The sequence below is a fragment of the Eschrichtius robustus genome, chromosome 10 (genome assembly GCF_028021215.1).
Source record: "Eschrichtius robustus isolate mEscRob2 chromosome 10, mEscRob2.pri, whole genome shotgun sequence".
NCBI classification, from domain to species: Eukaryota; Metazoa; Chordata; class Mammalia; order Artiodactyla; family Eschrichtiidae; genus Eschrichtius; species Eschrichtius robustus.
Genome location: NC_090833.1, coordinates 117,046,965 through 117,071,213, shown reverse-complemented (window position 1 = coordinate 117,071,213; position 24,249 = coordinate 117,046,965). Strand labels below are relative to the sequence as shown.

The following is a 24,249-nucleotide window of genomic DNA, read 5'->3' as shown; positions in this document are numbered from 1 at the left end:
GAGGAGATAACCATCTTAGAAAGTGCGAGGGTAACTGGACTGTGGAAACATAATAGGGTGGTGGCCGCGGTGCTTGCCTGACGCTGGGGGTTTAAATTTAAAGCGAGACCAGTTAGAACAGCTGCCTGTTTTTCCCACCACATTCCACTGGGGCAAGACAGTCGAGGTTCTGGAAACTATTACAACGAGAGAACATGAAATTAAAGCCGGAGAAAGAAAATAAAAATGAAGACGGGATGGACAATGAAAGAACTAGTTAAGATCCACGGATCCAAACAGAACAAAGAAGTTTTGGTGGCAGAGTCCGCAGGGAATGAGCTGAAAACACAGGAAGTAGTGGTCAGAGAGTGGGGTACTTGTAACTGAGACTACGACATAGATGCTATTATTGATGACAAATGTGATGGCATGCCTACAGGGGAGAGTTCCTAGGTGAGGCAGGAGACACGATCACTGATGAAAGAGAACCATCAAGAAAACAAGGCCATGCACTACTGCAAGGGTCATCTTCTCAGATACTGAAGTCACCAAGAATCATGACAGTGTGGGGAAGTGTCTAAGATGACCTTCACACGGAGGTGCAGTAGCTGACACGAAGCCTGGCGGAGTGAGTGGCTTAGGGAGCAGGGGAGAGTCTGGCCATGACAAGCGAGGGACACACCTCCATCATCCCACCTCTAGGCCCCGCAGGACTGAGGGACCAGAGGGAAAACGGTCCCCAAGAGAGACGCATGACAGTGTGTTCAGGGACAAGCCAGGTTTTAGAGCAAAAGAGGTGAAGACACTCTTGACAAGGTTAGAACACAGGGGATTTTGCTGATGATGTGCTATCCGAGGCTCTGTGGAAGGGTTCAGGGGTTGGATCGGGGGAGGACCAGAGCCTTAGGGAGCTGAGAGACTACGAATGAGGGCACGCCGGGGGCGCTGGGTGTCTTGTGGTGACTAAAGAAAAGAGGGCTAAAGGCTATGATGGAATTGCTCCATTTAGGCCTGAATAAACATGGTATCAAAAAACAGAAACACAAACGCGGTGTGCCAGCTGTCACAATGCCCCTCAGCTCGCAGGTCACCCTTCACCGTCCTGCTCGTGACCCTGGAGCTGGACAGGGCAAACCTCAGGCCTGCAGCAGGATGTAAGCGTTGTCCGCAGACCATGTTGGAGGGAGGGACGCTGCACAAGGAAAGGGCTTCTCTTCCTCTTGTCCCTGTGGGTGCAGGACATGCGGTGACACCACCCCTGCAGGCAGAGTACCCCCGGCAGCCTCTCTGCGAGTTGCAGCGGCAGCCTCGAGGCCAGCTGCCCGCCGCACCCGGTGCCCCAGCCGGCAGCCCAGCCCGAAGAGCCCAGCAGCGCACGGCAGGCTCCTCCATGGGCCTCCCAGCACAGTTCACCCTATGAAGGTTCCAGGAGTCTGATCAGCTCCACAGTGGACAGTCTCTCGTCTGCCACCCTCGGCCCTGGCACCTCAGGGAACTCCACTACCCAGGGGTCACCTCCATCCACACCCAGCAGGCTCTGAGTCTCGGCTTTAAGGGCAGGCGGGGTGATACTCTGGCCTCTGTCTCTCCTATGGGGCCCTGCCTCTGCACCAGGAGCAGTGCCTGCTTCCTGCGTCTGTCTGCTAGGCCTGTATTCTTTAGAGTTCTCTTTACCCCTTAGAAGTCAATTACCTAAAAACAGATAATAATTACTTACACTAAACTTTCCCCTACCAAATTATTATGTTTTCTGTCTTCTGACTGGATGCTGACTTACACAACTTACTTGAAGACTGCTTTACAGGGATCATGTTGAACTACTTTATCATAGCTTCTACCCAAAGAGACGGACCACCCCTACTAGGAGGTCTGTCTTACAGCATTACGCACACCTTTGTAACTACACGTGTGTGTACCTGTATGTATGCATGTGCATATGCAGTGCAAACCAACAGGTTCCATATACCAGAGAACACAGCTAGTGACGTGAAGAAAAATATCAAATTCCTGCAACTAATACTCTGTGTTCTTAGACACAACCCCTAAATGCTACAGGCCTTAATTTTCATCTGAAAAATGACAGACTATATGATCATATTCCTCCAGCTCTCTGATTTTGATTTATTTATCTCATCGTGAATTCTTAAATTCAAAATTTCCCCAGATTTTTATGATGTTTATCACAGATATTTACTTATTTTAGGCACAAAGACAAATGGCTCTGCTTAGGTTATTCAAAAATGATTTCATTTATAATGTTACTTTCTTTTTACTGCGCCAGCTACTTTACTTAACTAATGTTTCTTTATGACTTCTGTAAGTCTCCCAAGTTTTAGAAGACTGGTGAAGCAGAGAACAAAGTTCTTTAGTAACTTAATAAGAACAATCCTATGAATATCAAGATTAACTGAATTGAGCTACAATAAAATAAGGTCAAACTGAGCATGTTATTAATACACAGTTTGTAGCATGATCATCATACCTGTTTATGTTTTTGGAGTGGTTTCTTTTCATGTAATTTTTTATCTCCATATTTCTTATACGTTAAAGGGACTCCATATTTAGCAGCAGGCTTTGTAATTTTCTGAGCAGACACAACAGAAGCCAAGCTTTGTCCTGAACCTGGTCTTTTAGCTACATGAAAAAAATAGAAAAAAATTATTTTCAGAGTTCTTAATAGGAAACCCCTAATTTCAAAATTCTTCAAGATGGCCTTGTCCATGTTCACAATCACTGAGATCACTGAATCTGAGACTTTTCATTAAACGTCTCACTCCCTCCTTACCACACGGCAATGCCTCCATTAGGGCTATTCCACACTAAAGCCACTCTTTGAAAGAAGAAGCTAACTTGTTGAAATTTCTCACACAGAACAAGCACGTCCCTGAAACTGACTGTGGATGATGACGGCACGTATCTGTGAATATACGAAGAAACACTGACCTGTTGACTTTAAATGGGTGAACTGAATGGTATGCAGATTATATCTCAATAAAGCTGTTAAAAATAAACTTTAAAAAGAACATTCAGTGTCTTAGAAATTACTTTTGAAATCAGAATATAAACCTCAAGAGCAACTGTTAAACATTAATTCCATCACTATGAGCACTTTAATATTTGCTTCATATAGAGTCTGAGTAATGCCTACACCTACAGACCCACTGAAGAACAGGTACTTAAAAGAATCTCTATAGCTAAGGGTCCCATGAAATGAGTATGTTTATGCACTGCTGGTAGGAATACAAACTGGTCAAACTTTCCAGAGAGCAATCTATATCAAGAACAATGTTTATGGGAATTCCCTGGCGGTCCAGTGGTTAGGATTCCATGCTTTCACTGCCAAGGGCGCGGGTTCAATCCTTGGCTGGGGAACTAAGATCCCACAAGCCGCTCAGTGTGGCCAAAAGAAAAAAAAAAAGAACAATGTTCACGAATTGATTTTAAAGAAATAATCAGAGAAACACAAAAATGTATACACAAGGATAAACCCTGCAGCATTCCGTATTAAACTTTTATTGAAGCCCAGACAAGATTCAGTCTTAGAACAATGATAAATTCAAGAAAAATAGACTAAAGTAATGAAAAAGAAAGTCTACACCATACGGCCATCAAAGATACTAAAGGAGGTCAAAGAGTCTCCTCTGCTCAAAGCCTTCCTGGAGCCCCTTCCTCCATGACCCCCTCCCCCTGCTCAGCCCCACTCCTCACTCAGCCTGCCCTCCATCCCAGGGGTGTACCATGTCCTAGAGCCACGTGATCAATCTCTGCCAACAAGCACGCTTCTCCTTTAAGAGGGGAATGGAGAAAAGAACTACCTGGGAGTTCACAAGGAAATACTACCATTAAACTCTGTTCTTCAAAGAATATTTAATTGTATTAGAAAATGATCGACATATAATACTGTGAATTAAAAGAAACGAACCTTTGTTTATAGAACACAACCCCAATTTTCAATCATTATGCATCTCCTATCACGGAAAAAAATATACCAAATATAACAGTCTGTGTTAACATTAGGGTAATTCTTATTTTCTTCTTTTTAATTTTTATAATGAACACATACTGTTCATATAATTTAGTAACCTCTTACAAAAATAAAAATAATATAAGCCATTTGATTGGCAGTTTAGAGATTCACAACTAATGTGTGTGGAAGATCTGAGATACAGTGTGGTACAGTAAGTTTTTCCAAACACATACTCCAACTGTATCAGAACAGGAACTAGGAAATGTGAGAAAAAAATTTCCCCTTTGAAAATTCAACTGTAAGCTCCAATCGGAAGACAGATATACAAAGTCACACCGCTGCAACCTGGCTACATATATTAACATAACGAAAGAAATACTGTGTGTACCAGAAAAGGGGCAAGAGGCACAAACACTCCCCAGAGAAGAGGGAGGACTACTCGTCTGGCTGCCGAGGTGTCTCATCTCAGAGGCGAGGCTCCCAGTAGGAGGAAGCTTCCTGCCCACGGAGAGGGGAGGGGGCCCACAAGGTAGTGCCTCGCCATTACACATCTCCTCCACCCAGCTCCGCACACCAGAATAGAGCAGAGCTCCTGCGCTCTACCTCCCAGGAGGCTCGCCCACCGGGAAGGACGTGTTGACACGGGGATTCCTTCCTGCCTGTGTGACAAGGAGGCTTTTGAGGAAGATGTGACTCCGCGCCAGGAGGGACACGCTGACCCTGCCCTGGGTCTGTCTCATGAACTTGGCTCCAAGTGGATCTGATCTCCCAGGACGGCCAGTCTCGGCTGGCGCAGAGGATGAACCCCAGGGTGTGTAAGAAGCGCTAAGCCAGCTGGCCTCCCTGAGAGCACACAGTCACACCGCGTCCAGCTGGTATGGACTCGCTTTTATGTTACAGGATTTATTTTTTTTAATGTGTTCATACTCAAAATGGAGTAGAACATGCAAAGCATTATGTCTGAAAAACAACACAATCTTCAAATCTTAAACGACTTCCACTGATTTTAGAAACCCATTCTGAAATCATTCCATGCAGAAAAAATATAATTTCTCTCTCACAGAGATACACTTACATACATAAACATAATATATAACCACACTCACAGCCCTACAAATATTCCACCGCTGCTGGACATATTTAAAAGAAAATCTATCCTTACTAAGGTGACTGACTTCACACTGATTTACATTTAAAATACTCTAGAATACTAAATATTTCTCAAAGAAAATTATTTTACATAAATATTAAGTATTTCTCAAAGAAAATTATTTTACATAAAGATTTGCAGTTAACTAGGGCATTTTATAACATTTTGTAACAATGTTCTCAGAATATGAGCTGAACATTTGAATAAGACAGATTTCAAAATAGAATTCATTTAAATTAGGCAGATAATAAATGGAAATTTTGTTATGAATTCATCAGAAAGTGTTGTATATTGCCATATACCATAAAAAATTTAAAGATGCGTTTCCTCTGGATTACCCCAACTTACTACATCTACAAATACCTCTAGTATAATTAGTATACTGATTATGGCAAACAGGGGAAAGGATTCATATTAAATTTCATTTACCTGGTATAGGCTGTGCTCCAAACCTGGAAAATGTTTTTAGACAAAATTCTTCTGCAATAAGCTTAAATTGAAAGACGGGGGAAATCGTTAGAAAAAATGTTAAATTAACAAATTAAAAAAAAAAACCTAGCCATTAATCAGAACACATTTTTTCCCTTTTTCAGTCACAATTATGCTGCCAAATAAACTGTACTAAAATCCAAGTTATCCATTCAACAAATTCCTCTCACGCTACCTTCTCCCCAGTCTTACCAATATCTTTTTATTACTTCTCTGGACAAGCTCTCTTCTTGAATTAACAAAACGCACCCCCCAGGCCCCTGCACATTGCCTGCCTGTTCTGCGTCTCGGCGATTTAACAACACTGCCCTCCATCTGGAATAACCTCTGTATTGAGATGCATGCGTCTCTCTCATCTACTTCAAAACTGCTGAAGAATCACTTCATTTTCCCTCCCCTGGATTAACCTCTCGGTTATTTCAACTTTACTCTGAATCTTCTCAGCATCTCCAAAGAGTTTTCGATCTTATCAATATATAATTGTAAACACATTACTGGATAAATATTTGAATATTCTTACATAACTTAAAAGTTATCTCCTTTTACTATTACTACAACACTCCACTACTTATTTTGAGAAGCACAAATCATTAGTATTTCCTGCAAGTAACTTTCTCTCCCTACTCACTATATTTTTTCTCTCTTTAAATGTAAAACTATGTCAGCAACAATGTAATTGCTACGTCGATTTAGGCCTGCTTTTTTTCTTACTGGGCAAAGAAGGGAAAGGCAAGTGAATTTTCTTTCTTCAAGAGAACAGAGGGGTGGTGAAGGGAAGATTGCCCACAGTGGAAGGGATCAGAAACTCCAACAGGCAAAAAGCCAGAAGCTGAGATGGTCGCCTTTCCCATCAGGGATCCCTAGAGCAGCAGTTCTCAAAGCCTCAGAATATCAGTGTATCAGCACCACCAGGAACTTATAAAATATGCCAATTCTCAGGCTCCATCTCAGATTTACTGAAATAGAAATAGAGGTGGGATTCAGCAGCGTCCTCCAGGTAATTTTTATGTATGCTGAAGTTGGAGAACCACTGCATGAAAAGTCTGCTTCACAGGCAACTGAGAGCCAACTGTGTGAGTGTGTTTTCTCTTCTGAACATGTGAGGCTTTTTTTCTTTTTCATGGAAGATGTGCTTTATGATCTCCACCTTGCCCTAAATTTGAGAGTGAGTCTGTCTTTTCCTCTGTGTGAATGCACATGTGAACTGAGAGATGGGACATGTGGAATCCAAGAAGATTCTGGAATTCCGATGTTGTGGCGTCCAATATAGTTGCCACTACCAACATGTAGCCATTTGGAGTAAAATTTAAAATAAATAAAATTTAAAGTTCAGCTCTTCAGCCACACTAGCCACATTTTAAGCTGGTGGCTATGAGGTTACACATGCAGATATAAAACATCTTCAGCCTCACAGAAAGCACTACAGGACGGCACCTACATTCCTAATGGACCAGAGCTTGTCCACGATCTATCAAGCCACATCCAAGAAGACATCTCCAGGATGTGCTGGACTGAGAACTATGCCCCACAGATCCTGGCTGACGGCACTGACAGAATTCAGGGACTAGAAATTTAAAGACAGTACAGAATATTATAGTGATACTGAAAATAATAGTTCATATGCTGCAGTAAAAGTTCATATTGTTTCAAAGTTAAAGCCTTAAAAAAAGTATCATAAACTTTGTCGTTAAAGTACTGAACAAGTGATATATAGCAGAAAAATCATAAGAACGAAAGTTTTTCGTGAAGAGTGAAATCTAGGTGGTGCATAAACAGCAACGGGGTACTATGTATTTAGTAAGCAAGTGTGTCAAACACTCTGTTAACAGCCATAATCTGCCCTTTTGTCTTTAGATGTTATAGGCTTTGTGTATATCAGGCTTGAATATTTTCTTTTGTAGCTGGCTAATTGAATTCCAGTGCTTCAGCCTTGGGACTGCACGTCCTAACCGCTGGTATGCGGGGGAAAGAAACTCAGCGAGATTAAATGCAGTCATTCTTTCTTCTCCAGTAGTTGCCAAAAAACAATAGTACGCTGCACCATAAATCTGTCCTTGAAAATGTTATTTATAACAAAGGAGTCTTGTAAGACACCCACACTTCAGAGATTGTAGCTATGTCCTATATAAGTGGCCTTTAACCGCCAAATTTTAATTGGCTTTCTTGCTTACTAATGTGTTTTCCTGGATGTAACAGTTAAATCCACATCTCTGTTTTCTAAAGATTGTTTGTTCATATGGATGTTCTGTTAAAAGCCAGAGGATATACGACACTTCCCTCTCATCTCATGAACACGTAAGAGTAATAAAACTATGATTTTGCTAGATATCTGATTTATACAAGAGTATAAATGATCATTGTTGATCATTTAAATCAACAAAGGCCATACAAACTACGGAAAATAATTCCACTTTCAGGTGATCATATTTATATCAATAACTTACACTAATTGACTTGATATAGATTTTTGATAAATCCTGTCAAATTAAAATTCAACACAACAAATATTTATTATGCACCTATATGCAAGTACTAGAGGAGGAATCATGAGTCAATAATCTATTACACATACATATAAATGCCCACACATCAGTGGTTTCCAATCATTTTCTGTTAGAGAAAAAACAATTACAATCATATGAATTATAAAGATAACATATTTATATTAGCATAATAAAGTGATATACTGATAATATTTAATATATATTGAGTATACTGAGTACTTATTAAGTGTGAGACATCAGGCACTTCACATGCTGCGTCACTTTTGAGTCTCACAGCCGCCTCATGATGTAGGTACATTTACAATCCCATTGTTCACAGGTGAGGAAAGGGAAGCACAGAAGTGTTCAATAATCTTACTGTCAGAAACCAGAGAAGACAGAGTACAGAAAGACAGGTGTCAGGGCTGGGGAGAGGGGAAGCAGAGTTACTGGTTAATGGGTATAGAGTCTGTTTTCCAAGATGAAAAGAGTTAGACAGATGTGGTGATGGCTGTACAGCGTTATGAATGTAGTTAATACTACTGAATTGCGTACTCAAAACTGGTCACAATAATAAATTTTATGTTATGTCTATTTTACCACAAAAAAAAAAAAAAAATTGGAAAACCAAACGAGAGGAACACAAGAGACAGAGGAGTAACTCTGTGCTGCGGCGACGACGTTAGGGAATATATGCTTGGTCTTCGCTCAGTTCTTGGCACACAGCCCTCAAATCCCTGTGATTCCCTCAGTGGGAAGAGCACAAAAGTGTCTGTTGTTCAAAACAAGCCCCTTTCAAACACACCTGAATTTATGTTAATGAGGTGATATCTGGAAAGCACCTAAGGATGGAGGCTGGTTGCCAGGGAAACCAACCACCTGACTAGAGGGTTAAAACTTTCAATGCCACTCCCCTCCCCTACCCAGGAGAGGAAAGGGGCTGGAGCCAATCACCAAGAGCCAGTGACTTAACTGATCATGCCTACTAATGAAGTCTCCATAAAAACCGAAAGGACAGGGCTCAGAGAGCTTCTGAGTTGGTGAACATTCAAAGAGGGACCCCAGTTCCTACACTCAGGACCCTTCCGGACCTCGCCATATGCACCTCTTCACCTGGCTGTTCATCTGTATCCTTTATCCTATGCTTTATAATAAACTGGTGAACGTAAGTAAATGTTTCTCCGAGTTCCGTGAGCTGCTCCAGCAAGCATATTAATCAAACCAGAGGAAGGGGTAATGGGAATCTCTGATTTATAAGTCGCTCAGAAGCACAGGTGGCAACCTGTGACTTAAACTGGCTTCTGAAGTGGGGGTGGTCTTGTGGGAGAGACGGAGCCCTTAACCTGTGGGATCTGATGCGATCTCCAGGTACACAGGGTGAGGGCTGAAATGAATTCTGCTTGGTATGTAAAAACTGCCACACGTTTGGTGATGAGAAGTTCAGAAGTTCAGCAGCAAGTGTTAAGAGGAAACACAGAAGGTATGTTTTCCCTCCTATAGATGCACAGCTCAAAAGCAGACAGCAAGGGGAAGAGCTATGTGAGAACAGAAAGGAAGCTGACGCCAGTGTAAAGGCAAGCATTCCCCCACAGCTGCGATGTGCTCTCCTCCAAAGAGGAGGCCACGTCCTAGCCAAGCACCATAACCCTACTGTTCAATTTAATTATGAAATTAAAAAACATACCTGAGGGGAGAGAAACTTTTCAATGCGTTTGGCTATAAAACCTTTCTCCAATATGGAGCTGACTGATGGTCTATCCCTAGGATTTCTTTTAAATAGTTGAGAGAGCAAACTGCGGAGATCATAAGAATAATGCAAAGACACAGGTGGAAAAGATCCAGATATGATCTTCAGTACCAGGTTTTTCATATTGCCAGCTTCAAACTAAAATCCAGAAAATAAATTAACATATATGAAACACAAGTCGAAAATGTCAGTTTCAACAATGAGAAACAGTGCTTTTCCTAACAACACAGAACAGAATTGCAACCCTCTTCCCAGTTTTAATCAGCACATGCTCTCTAGAGCGAGGTTCACTTGGTTATTTACGAACACATTTGAAAGAGAGTATCAGTCCTCATAAAATGGTACAACTCGCTATAAGATTAATTTTTACTTATTCAAAAAACTAACAGATGGGATATAGGTATCAATTAGAGTAAAGAGTTTATAAAAACATAACAGTAATCAAGATGGTAAAACAAGCAAACCTGGTAGTCTTCATTTAAGACCTGCCTTCCTGTGCCCCTGCTGTAGCAACTAGAATAAGAAATTAACTACAGAACTAAAACTATTTGGTAAAAATATAATAAATAAAGGTACTAATTAATTTCCTTTTATACACTGCTCATTATTACTTTTAAGTGTGCGATGCTCCCAAAAGCCATGGGATCAGCAATGTGGCAAATATTCCAAAGGGGAGTATAAGCCTTATCAATGGGAATATATATTTTAGGATTAAACACAATATAAAGTCTAACTGAAGTGGGGGGAAAAAAGAGGTGGGGCAATTTAAAATCTAAAGATGATTTCATTTTGAAAGTAAAATTAAGCTTTTGACATCTCAGCTAAAATAGTATAGAACAGTTGTACACTATCAATATGTTCTTAATGCACACGTTAAGAAAACAAAACATGCTATAAGTTAGGCACTGGTAATTATATCCAAGTATGAAAGAGTTCTCTTAAATGTGGAATTCTCCTAGCATCTAAAATATGATATTGTTTATTAAGATTTAAGTACAATTCAATCATCTAGAAATATTTATATACCTAAGAAGGAATCCTAAATGCAGAAATAGGTCATTATTCTTTCATTACAATGAAGTTTTATTTATCTCTCAACTGATAAGCTCTTCATAAATAGACGTCAATGAATTACTTAATTTTATGTGTCCACTTAAGGGTAAACAATTCCAAAATACAGAAACAATGGTGACAGAACAATGTATTGTAAATGAAAAGACTTTCTAAAAATATGTAGATTTAGACCTACATGACTGTGTGTCACAGAAAAACTGACCAATTCCTTAAAGTACAGATCTAATATCCACCAGGCCATATCACTTTGGCAGTCTATGCTTTTTTCCTTCAGAAAAATAAAATCTTAAGGGAATACAGTAGAAGAGTATGCAACTATGAATAAACACAACAAAGAAAAATACTCCCCAAATAATATCAGGCAATAAAAACAAACTATAAAAATGCTTATACCACATAAGCAAACTCTTGAGGGGAAAAAAACCAAAAACTCATTTTATAAATTGTTCTAGAAGTCTAGAAGGAAACAACAAAATATTACAAGTAGTCATTATTGGCTGGAAGAATTGCTTTTGATATTTATTCACTTACTTATATTTTAATCTCTTCCCTTAAGTTTTCTGTAATGAAAATATATTATTGCTTAATCAGTGGGGGAAGCATTTTAAAAAAGATTTTAAAATGGAAAGTGATTAAAATTCAACCTATTTTGGACAAGAATTCCCCCTTTTTGGTAAATTATGTGTCATCTCAAAAGAATCTCAACAGTGAAAATTTTAAATACTCTGAATTAAGGATTATTTAAATTGATAAAATCCCCCCTGAACGAATATGCTGAGATATGTTCTTTAGATAATTTCAATTCCAAACTCAAATAATTTGGATGCTTTGAGAAAAAATGCTAAAATGAAATTAATAAAGTTTGTTAAGTTGAAATACCAAATTCATATGTGAATTTAACATTAAAAAGACAGCAAATTTATTTGTCTTTAGAAATAATTTTCTGGAATAAAGTATGATATATGTATTATAATAACATATATACTATGTATATGTAATATGTGCATACATATTAAGGGAAAATTGATTTAAATTTATACCTCAGAAAAGACGAGAAATTTATAAACCGACAGAGAAGAATTTCTAGCACAAGAGGATCATCTGAAAGATGGCATATGATTTTTTAAAATCAGAAATATTATACGTACTTTTTGACATAATTTTTAAAGTATCTCAGAAACTTCTACTTACTGCATGTTTAAGTGTGCACATCTCATAAAGGACACACCCCAGAGCCCAAATGTCACTAGAAAAGAGAAAAATGAGAGATCTTCTCTAAATATCAGAATTTACTTTAAAAGGTTTTTTAATTTAAAGGAGACAAAAGCAGCATGAAAATGCTTTGCAAAAATATGTGTTCCATAAAACATGACCTTTCAAACTTAAAATTTCAACCATAACCAAATGACAAAAGCAGCTATCCCAGATTAGAAAAATAACAGTTGCCCAAGTAATTACTTTAAAAGTTTCATTAAAGAAATCTAATATTTAAAAGGACAAAAATCAGTAAATTTCATGGATGCTTCATTTAGTTTTTTTATTTTGCATAAATCAAAATGTTTTGTTCAATTATTTGCAAAATACCACAATTTCTTAAATACTATAAAAGCAAAATACTGCTTTAATGAAGAAGAAAATATTAATTTACTAAAATTAAATCTGAAACAAATCTGTGACAGCCAACTAAAATATGTAAGTACATTAGTTTATTTTCTCCTAATTTAAAGACTTAGTTACACTATCTTCTTTATCCATACTCCCTTCCGCTCTTTTATCTTAAACAGATAGTTCTGTAACTAAAAGACTACTTCTATTTTTAAAAGGAAAAAACCCCCCACAATTTAGAGCTACAGTGGTCCTTGGAAGTCAAAAAAAAAAAAAACAAAACAAAAAACCACTGCTCCTGGAAGTTGAACTTATTGGAAAAGAATAAAGCCCATTATTGAAATCCAAAAGTTATCTTTACCCAAACTCTCACAAAAATCTACAAATATAAACTTGTAACCTCCAAAATCTGTTTAATTTTAAGATTCAACTAAGAAAAAAATATAAATGTTATTAAGCTTTTAGTAACTTGTACATGTTACAAACTAAAAGCTATAAACAAAAACATTAAACTAATGATCTTATCAATAAAATACTTTAAAATACATTTGGGAAAATATGAATTTCAAAGTATAATTGATGATGTTTATCCATTACATTTTTAAAGCATTTTCCCCACAAAACCAATTTTACATAAAATTCTCCAAGGGATGATTAAATCCGTTCCAAATTTAAAGACTAATATTTTCACAGTTGAGTTATCCACAACACACAGAAACAGCATTAAAATGTAAAATTACTTTAGCTCAAAGAAAATACTACTATCTTTTAGAATATCTACTAATAATACACTGCATGGACTTGACTGATCATTGTAATTTAAACTGATCTTAAATACATTCCTCGGATGACGTTCTCAGACGTTCTGCTCAAGTCTGAAACACAGCTTCCTCTCTACCCTCAAAAAAAAAAAAAGGGGGGGGGGCAGGGGGATAGCAACCATGAATACATGCATTACTGCCAGCTACCACTTTCTTCCTTTCGGCTTCTAAGGGTGCTTTCAAAATTAAGACCAATGCTTCTTGGTTGGCATTTTTAAATTAGTGTGTATGAGAGAAAATAAAGGGTAACTGGAATTCAGTGGCAGAATTCCTCTTCCCGACACATATATTAGTCAGTCTGTTAGCCATAATACTGCCCAGTGATTAGGAATTTGTGCTTGGGAGCCAGATGCCTGGGACTTTGAAGTTACTTTACCTCTTTCTGCATTTGGAAAGGAGGAACGAATAATACCTACAACTCACAAGGTTATCGTGAAGATAAAAAGAGTTAATGCATAGAATGCATTTAAAACAGTTCCTGGTATATAGTAAGCGTTCAATAAATATTAACTATGATAATTCAATAAGTGACTATTACAAACAGAAAGACAAAGAAAGCACTCTATTTCCCATTATAGCTTAAATAATAAAGTGATTCTTTCTATAGCTCCTTCAGCAAGATAGTGAAACAGCTTCTTTATAATTCCCCTCATTATATACTAAAAAAATGTATATACATATGTATATATATGTTTACATATGTACATTACTGATTTTAGAATAATATTCTGAAGGTTAGTAAAGACAGTACAACAGAGAAAGATGTAAAGGAAATAAACATGTAATGAATATCATTTTAAATACCTTTTATTATTATATGGTTTGTTTTCACAGATTTCGGGTGACAAGTAGTATGGAGTCCCTATGCAAGTCCGAACCAGCTCTACAGTACTAGAACAAAAGAGAGTTACTGGAGAAGCTTAAGACACTTAAAGACATTACCACACATACATCAGCAGGGATTAAAATTTCACTGAAGACATTATAGCAAACCAAAGTTTACAACTGTATGTTACCTATTAAGAACTCTAGCGATTCCAAAATCTCCAAGTTGTATTGTCCCATCTTTGGTTAAAAATATGTTCTGTAAAAGAGATGAAAAAAAAGCCAGAAATATTGCTACAGTACAGTTCTTAGTCAACAACTTCTGTCATAAAAATGAATCCAGTTAAAAAATAATGCTGGGATAAGTGGATATCCACATGCAAAAGAATGAATGTAGACCCCTATCTCACACCATAAGCAAAAATTAACTCAGAATGGATTCTAGACCTAAATGTGAGAACTATAAAACTCCTAGAGGAAAACACAGGAGTGAATCTCCATGCCACTGGGTTACGCAATGATTTCTTAGATATGACACCAAAAGCACAAGCAAAAAAGAAAATACAGATAAATTGGATTTCATTAAATTAAAAACTTTTGTGCAAAGGACACCATCAAGAAAGTAAACAGACAACCCACAGAATTGGGGAAAATATTTGCAAATCATGTATCTGACAAAGAATTTGTATAAAGCATAAAGAACTCTTACAACTCAATAATAACAGAAGACAACCCAATTTTAAAATAGGCACAGTCATATATTATATGATCCATTTGTATCAAATGTCCAGAATCGGCAAATCCACAGAGCCAGAAAGCATACCACTGGTTTCCAATGCTCTATCATCAAACTGCGGAGCCAGGAGTTTGTGGGGTTACATGAATTAAACTCCGTTATCAGTCAGATGTGAACCAAGCACATACTCACAGCCAAAGATGGCACAAGGCAGGGTTGAGTGGAATGGAGTAAAATGGTCTGAAATGGGATTAGGAGGCAGAGGGTCGGGAGACAGGAAAGATGGGGTAGGGAGCCCCACCATAGTCCCTCTCCTTCCCACTACTCATCCTGGGGCTACAAGGCTACATAAGCAGCTGCAGGCCTAACGAGGTAAGAAGACAGACACACGGCCTTGACATCAGGAAACAAAGCCCCTCTGCACTACCTACTCTGGGAATTGCATGAGACCAAGTGAGGCAAACGTGAAAGAAACCTCGATGCAAAGATGAGCGACCTGTGGGGACAAACTGTCTCCCACAAAAGAATCCAATACACGTGAAGAAAGCTACTGCAAAGAAAAACAACCAATAAAATAACCGGAACCAGAATTCACTACAGACAGAATTAGTTTTATAAAGCAGTCCAATAAAAACTTTGAAGTAAATATATTTAGAAACTTGCAAAGAAATAAATGAAGAAATAAATATGCATTTGAAAAGAACAAGATATTATGAAACAAAACCCAATTACAATAAGAACAGATGTATATGAAAAACCATTTAGAAATCTTGGAGAGATTTCTAAAAAGAAAAAGTCATAATAAAGTCAACAGATAAGAAAAGCACTAGTTTACACAAAATTTCAAAGGGATTTAGTTAACTAGAAGATAGGTCGAAAAATTTATGTAGAATACAACTGAGAGAAACACAAATAAAATGTGAAAGAACAAATAAGACACTTGAAGGGACAAATTAAGAAGCTCCAACATGTGTCTAGAAAAAAATCCAGGAGACAACTGTGAAAGTAGCAAAAGAGAAATAATATTTGAAAAAATATAGCTAAACATTTTCTAGAACATTTCTAGAAGACATATACATTCTCAAAAGTACACAGCATAATGAATAAAAGTGAGCCTCACCAATTCACAAACTATGAAATTTCAGAACCATGGGACAGAGAGAATATCCTAAATGGGCCAGAGAGAAGAAACAAGGGCAAGAAATTGCAAATTCATAAACAGCAACACAAGAAGCCAAAAGACAAATGGGCAACATCTTCAAAATTCTGTAGGAAAACAATTTCCAACTTAGAAGTTGATAACCAAACTATCATTAAAGTAAGAGAATCTTGGACTTCCCTTGTGGCGCAGTGGTTAAGAATACGCCTGCCAAGGCAGGGGACATGGGTTCGAACCCTGGTCCGGGAAGATCCCACATGCTGCGGAGCAACTAAGCCCATGCACCACAACTACCGAGCCTGTGCTCTAGAGCCCGCGAGCCACAACTACTGAGCCCGTGTGCCACAACTACTGAAGCCCGTGCACCTAGAGCCCGTGATCCACAAGAGAAGCCACTGCAATGAGAAGCCCACGCACCACAATGAAGAGTAGCCCCCGCTCACCGCACTAGAGAAAGCCCGCGCAAAGCAACAAAGATCCAATGCAGCCAAAAATAAATAAATAAAAAATAAATAAATTTTTTCAAAAATTAAAAAAAAATAAAGTAGGAGAATCTTCAAACATACAAAATCTCAGAAAAAAAAAATCCCTTCCACACAACCATTGTTCTGGATTTCTTCCATCATAATGAGAGAGCAGGACATGAAAAGCAGGCAAAGACCTAACACACGACGCCTGTGTGATCTTCAGGGTTACAGTGGAGTGGGGACCGTGAAGGGAGAAGACAGTCGGATGCAGACTGCACCAAGCTCAAACATTCTAGCCCAAGACAATGCTGGCCCCATGTCCACATCCACTGAGAAGTTAGTAGTGACAGAATAAACTTACCTGTGATTTTATGTCTCGATGAAGAATTTTTCTATCATGTACATGTTTCAGGGCCAAACATATCTGTACAAACCAGTCCAAAATCTAGGGGGGAAAAATCAGATCTGTCATTTCTTTTAAAATTTACATTTCACAGTAGTCTTTCCTTGATCATTAAAACGATTCAGAAACATTCAAGGATGAGGGGAACTAAATCCTTAAAAAAATTAGGCTATAATGTTTCACTTCACTGTACTGTAATTAATGTCACTAACATTAGGTAGATATTTGAGCCAACTGACACATTATGTGCAGCACACATGGTAAGTTTAATTGTAAGACACTGCTACTGAATCATCTCTTATAAATCAGAATTAATATGGAAAGAAATTTCCAGAGAAAAGTGAAAAATAGAATTACTTTATATTTTAGTATAGTAATGATGGTAAGTGACTTTTTTTTGTTGTTAAATATATCTTTTTTTCTATGTACGTAAGTAAAAATCATAAGAGGAAAAAAATTAGGCTGGAAATTTGGAAGACATCTCTGACTTTTTTCTCGCCCCACATTCATCACATAAAAACACACACTCTGGAGTTGGCCACTTGAAAGTAAAAAGGTTGACTTTCTACCTCACTCCTAACGCCAAAAAAATTCCAAGTAGATGGCATTTTTAAGCATGAAAAACTTAAAGTATAAAACGAGGAAGAAAACATAGGTTAATTTTCTATATGCTTTGACTGACGCAGGACTTCCAAAACATGATACCAAACCCACAAGTCACAAGAAAAGTTCCCTATATAAATTTTAAAACATCTGGATGGCAAAATATACAATTAAATTTCATAATTATTTGAGAAAATACCTGCTACATAACTCATAGACTGCTAATCCTCTAATACACAGCAGTTCTTCAACATCACTGAGAAAAACATGGCAGCCAAAATAAGAAGTGGACAGAAGATGGGAAAGGCAAATGACAGAGGAAACATAAGACAATAAACACATAAACCAAATACTAATTTCCCACCAAATTAAAAAAATAGCAATTAAACAAGATACCACTGTAACCTGACAAAGATGAAGTGATAAACAATGTTGGCCAGAATGTGAGGAAATAAGTCTTTGCATACCCTGTTTGTGAGAAAGTTAATTACAGTTACTTGGTAAAAATTTTAAATTCACATACCATTTGAAAGAGCAACTGAAATTTCAAATTTATCCTACAGATAAAATGTCACAAATACAAAAGAATATGTACAAGGATGTGTACTCCAGCATTGTTCGTCCAACTAAACATCATCAAAGGCCTGGTAAAATATCACAATTGGTATCACTAGAATTCTATGCAGCCACTGGGAAGAAGGAAGTACTTCTGTGTATGTACACTGTGAAGGGAAAAGAAGAAAGTCACAGCACGGTATGCAGAGCACACTCCTTTTTTTAAGTCTCTTTCTGTCTATAACACACCAGAACTCTGTATAATTGTTTACAACTGTGTGCTGTGTGTAGGGAGGGTGCACAGAAGGACAGCTACGCATCAGTTAACAGTGTCTTCTTCAGGGAAGTAGCTTTTCAGAAGAATGAATAAAAGGCAAGTAACAAGCTTTACTTTTTATTCTTCTCTCTTCAGGATTTTTTTTAAAGAACAAACGTTACATTAAAGTAACCTAAAATTAGAGACTCTGGGAGGGCTCATGCCAAGGAGTACTTCCCAGAACTTCTGCTGCCAGTGTCCTTGTCCCCACGGTGAGCCACAGCCACCGCCCGCCTCTGCAGGAGACCCTCCAATGCTAGCAGGCCAATGAAATGGGAGACAAGGGATAACAACTTTATTCGGAGAGCAGAGAGTCCAAGAAGATGGCACACTAATGTCCCAGAGAACCATCCTGCCAGGCTCTGAACGCTAGTTTCTTTTACAGAACAAAGAGGTATTGTAAGATTCAGGCTGCTAATGTTGGCATATGCGCACTTAGCCTTAAAAGAGATTAAGTTGAGAAGCAAGAACTACAATCCTGAAGCCTGTGGAACAAAAACCACATTCACAGAAAGATAGACAAGATGAAAAGGCAGAGGGCTATGTACCAGATGAAGGAACAAGAAAAACCCCAGAAAAACAACTAAATGAAGTGGAGATAGGCAACCTTCCAGAAAAAGAATTCAGAATAATGATAGTGAAGATGATCCAGGACCTCAGAAAAAGAATGGAGGCAAAGATCGAGAAGATGCAAGAAATGGTTAACAAAGACCTAGAAGAATTAAAGAACAACAAACAGAGAGGAACAATACAATAACTGAAATGAAAACTACACTAGAAGGAATCAAGAGCAGAATAACTGAGGCAGAAGAACGGATAAGTGACCTGGAAGACAGAATGGTGGAATTCACTACTGTGGAACAGAATAAAGAAAAAAGAATGAAAAGAAATGAAGACAGCCTAAGAGACCTCTGGGACAACATTAAACGCAGCAACATTCATGTTATAGGGGTCCCAGAAGGAGAAGAGAGAAAGGACCCAAGAAAATATTTGAAGAGATTATAGCCGAAAACTTCCCTAACATGGGAAAGGAAATAGCCACCCAAGTCCAGGAAGCGCAGCAAGTTCCATACAGGATAAACCCAAGGAGAAACACGCTGAGACACATAGTAATCAAATTGGCAAAAATTAAAGACAAATTATTGAAAGCAGCAAGGGAAAAACGACAAATAACATGCAAGGGAACTCCCATAAGATTAACAGCTGATTTCTCAGCAGAAACTCTACAAGCCAGAAGGGAGTGGCACGATACACTTAAAGTGATGAAAGGGAAAAACTTACAACCAAGATTACTCTACCCAGCAAGGATCTCATTCAGATTTGATGGAGAAGTCAAAAGCTTTACAGACAAGCAAAAGCTAAGAGAATTCAGCACCACCAAACCAGGTCTACAACAAATGCTAAAGGAATTTCTCTAAGTGGGAAACACAAGAAAAGAAAAGGACCTACAAAAACAAATCCATAACAATTAATAAAATGGTCAGAGGAACATACATGTTGATAATTACCTTAAATGTGACTGGATTAAATGCTCCAACCAAAAGACACAGGCTTGCTGAATGGATACAAAAACAAGACCCATCTATATGCTGTCTACAAGAGACCCACTTCAGACCAAGGGACACATACAGACTGAAAGTGAGGGGATGGAAAAAGATATTCCATGCAAATGGAAATCAAAAGAAAGCTGGAGTAGCAATACTCGTAACAGATAAAATAGACTTTAAAATAAAGAATGTTACAAGAGACAAGGAAGGACACTACATAATGATCAAGGGATCAATCCAAGAAGAAGATATAACAATTATAAATATATATGCACCCAACATAGGAGCACCTCAATACATAAGGCAACTGCTAACAGTCATAAAAGAGGAAATCGACACTAACACAATAATAGTGGGGGACGTTAACACCTCACTTACACCAATGGACAGATCATCCAAAATGAAAATAAATAAGGAAACAGAAGCTTTAAATGACACAATAGACCACACAGATTTAATTGATATTTATAGGACATTCCATCCAAAAACAGCAGATCACACTTTCTTCTCAAGTGCGCATGGAACATTCTCCAGAACAGATCACATCTTGGGTCACAAATCAAGCCTCAGTAAATTTAACAAAACTGAAATCATATCAAGCATCTTTTCTGACCACAATGCTATGAGATTAGAAATGAATCACAGGGAAAAAAACGTAAAAAACACAAACACATGGAGGCTAGACAGTACGTTACTAAATAACCAGGAGATCACTGAAGAAATCAAAGAGGAAATCAAAAAATACCTAGAGACAAATGACAATGAAAACACGACGATCCAAAACTTATGGGATGCAGCAAAAGCAGTTCTAAGAGGGAAGTTTATAGCTATACAAGCCTACCTCAAGAAACAAGAAAAATCTCAAATAAACAATCTAACCTTACACCTAAAGGACCTAGAGAAAGAAGAACAAACAAAACCCAAAGTTACCAGAAGGAAAGAAATTGTAAAGATCAGAGCAGAAATAAATGAAACAGAAACAAAGAAAACAATAGCAAAGATCAATAAAACTAAAAGCTGGTTCTTTGAGAAGATACACAAAATTGATAAACCATTAGCCAGACTCATCAAGAAAAAGAGGGAGAGGACTCAAATCAATAAAATTAGAAATGAAAAAGGAGAAGTTACAACAGACACCACAGAAATACAAAGCATCCTAAGAGACTACTACAAGCAACTCTATGCCAATAAAATGGACAACCTGGAAGAAATGGACAAATTCTTAGACAGGTGTAACCTTCCAAGACTGAACCAGGAAGAAATGGAAAATATGAACAAACCAATCACAAGTAATGAAATTGAAACTATGATTAAAAATCTTCCAACAAACAAAAGTCCAGGACCAGATGGCTTCACAGGTGAATTCTATCAAACATTTAGAGGAGACCTAACACCCATCCTTCTCAAACTCTTCCAAAAAATTGCAGAGGAGGGTTCCACTCCCAAACTCATTTTATGAGGCCACCATCACCCTGATACCAAAACCAGACAAAGATACTACAAAAAAAGAAAATTACAGACCAATATCACTGATGAATATAGATGCAAGAATCCTCAACAAAATACTAGCAAACAGAATCCAACAATACATTATAAGGATCATACACCATGATCAAGTGGAATTTATCCCAGGGATGCAAGGATTCTTCAATATACGCAAATGAATCAATGTGATACACCATATTAACAAATTGAAGAATAAAAAGCATATGATAATCTCAATCGATGCAGAAAAAGCTTTGACAAAATTCAACACCCATTTATGATAAAAACTCTCCAGAAAGTGGCCATAGAGGGAACCTACCTCAACATAATAAAGGCCATATACGACAAACCCACAGCCAACATCATTCTCAATGGTGAAAAACTGAAAGCATTTCCTCTAAGATCAGGAAGAAGACAAGGATGTCCACTCTCACCGCTATTATTCAACATAGTTTTGGAAGTCCTAGCCACGGCAATCAGAGAAGAAAAAGAAATAGAAGGAATATAAATTGGAAAAGAAGTAAAACTGTCACTGTTTGCAGATGACATGATACTATACATAGAGAATCCTAAAGATGCCACCAGAAAACTACTAGAGCTAATCTATGAATTTGGTAAAGTTGCAGGATACAAAATTAATGCACAGAAATCTCTTGCATTCCTATACACTAATGATGAAAAATCTGAAAGAGAAATTAAGGAAACACTCCCATTTACCACTGCAACAAAAAAAATAAAATACCTAGGAATAAACGTACCTAGGGAGACAAAAGACATGTATGCAGAAAACTATAAGACACTGATGAAAGAAACTGAAGATGATACAAACAGATGAAGAGATATACCATGTTCTTGGATCGGAAGAATCAACATTGTGAAAATGACTATACTACCGAAAGCAATCTACAGGTTCAATGCAATCCCTATCAAATTACCAATGGCATTTTTACAGAACTAGAACAAAAAAATCTTAAAATTTGTTTGGAGACACAAAAGACCCCGAATAGCCAAAGCAGTCTTGAGGGGAAAAAAACGGAGCTGGAGGAATCAGGCTCCCTGACTTCAGACTATACTACAAAGCTATAGTAATCAAGACAATATGGTACTGGCACAAAAACAGAAACATAGATCAATGGAACAAGATAGAAAGCCCAGAGAGAAACCCACATACCTATGGTCAACTAATCTATGACAAAGGAGGCAAGGATATACAATGGAGAAAAGACAGTCTCTTCAATAAGTGGTGCTGGGAAAACTGGACACCTACATGTAAAAGAATGAAATTAGAACACTCCTTAACACCATACACAAAAATAAACTCAAAATGGATTAGAGACCTAAATGTAAGACCGGACACTATAAAACTTAGAGAAAAACATAGGAAGAACACTCTTTGACATAAATCACAGCAAGATCTTTTTTGATCCACCTCCTAGAGTAATGGAAATAAAAACAAAAGTAAACAAATGGGACCTAATGAAACTTCAAAGCTTTTGCACAGCAAAGGAAACCATAAACAAGACGGAAAGACAATCCTCAGAATGGGAGAAAATATTTGCAAACGAATCAATGGACAAAAGATTAATCTCCAAAATATATAAACAGCTCATGCAGCTCAATAATAAAGAAACAAACAACCCAATCCAAAAATGGGCAGAAGACCTAAATAGACATTTCTCCAAAGAAGACATACAGATGGCCAAGAAGCAAATGAAAAGCTGCTCAATGCCACTAATTATTAGAGAAATGCAAATCAAAACTACAATGAGGTATCACCTCACACCAGTTAGAATGGGCATCATCAGAAAATCTACAAACAACAAATGCTGGAGAGGGTGTGGATAAAAGGGAACCCTCTTGCACTGTTGGTGGGAATGTAAATTGATACAGCCACTATGGAGAACAGTATGGAGGTTACTTAAAAAACTAAAAATAGAATTACCTTATGATACAGCAATCCCAGTACTGGGCATATGCCCAGAGAAAACCATAATTCAAAAAGACACATGCACCCCAATGTTCATTGCAGCCCTATTTACAATAACCAGGTCATGGAAGCAACCTAAATGTCCATCGACAGATGAATGGATAAAGAAAATGTGGTACATAAATACAATGGAATATTACTCAGCCATAAAAAGGAACGAAATTCGGTCATTTGTTGAGACGTGGATGGATCCAGAGACTGCCATACAGAGTGAAGTAAGTCAGAAAGAGAAAAACAAATATCGTACATTAACGCATGTATGTGGAACTTAGAAAAATGGTACAGATGAACTGGTTTGCAGGGCAGAAGGTGAGACATAGATGTAGAGAACAAACGTATGGACACCAAGGGGGGAAAGCCGCAGGGGGGTGGGGATGGTGGTGTGATGAATCGGGCGACTGGGATTGACATGTATACACTGATGTGTATAAAATTGATGACTAATAAGAAGCTACTGTATAAAAAAGTAAATAAAATTGAAAAACAAACAACAAACAAACAAAAAAAGTAACCTAAAATTAATTTTAAAAATTTTTTTAAGAAAACAACCCTCTCGGTTCAGTTCGGTAGATATTTACTGAGGACTACACAAATTTTAAGTTCCTTTCCATATTCACATAAGGCGCTGTAAGTAGAAAAATTAAATATAGTTCTCTGAGTTCATTCATACAGTGGCAGAAACACACTTTTAGACAAATACCTAATAAAATGCACAAGTCTTATAACAGCAATGTGCACTGAGAGAGCAATTAACTCCAGCAGGGAGGGGTCAGGAAAAGTATAAAAAGAAAATGAATATTCAGCTCAGTTGAGTCTTCTTGTTATACAGTCTATCTGGAGCGCCTGGGACA

At 37.7% G+C, this 24,249-nt stretch overlaps 1 protein-coding gene across 1 annotated transcript in view; it reads right to left on the bottom strand.

Annotated features, from left to right (window-relative positions):
* Window positions 1-24,249, bottom strand: part of NEK1 (NIMA related kinase 1) — a 203,879-nt gene that overhangs the window by 146,311 nt on the left and 33,319 nt on the right. The window contains exons 5-11 of the mRNA XM_068552774.1: window positions 16,864-16,947; window positions 14,332-14,399; window positions 14,120-14,206; window positions 12,081-12,135; window positions 9,753-9,953; window positions 5,526-5,586; window positions 2,462-2,613 (exon numbers count right to left, since the gene is read on the bottom strand). Of these exons, the coding sequence (XP_068408875.1) occupies window positions 2,462-2,613; window positions 5,526-5,586; window positions 9,753-9,953; window positions 12,081-12,135; window positions 14,120-14,206; window positions 14,332-14,399; window positions 16,864-16,947 (708 nt within the window). The remainder of the gene's footprint in view (window positions 1-2,461; window positions 2,614-5,525; window positions 5,587-9,752; window positions 9,954-12,080; window positions 12,136-14,119; window positions 14,207-14,331; window positions 14,400-16,863; window positions 16,948-24,249) is intronic.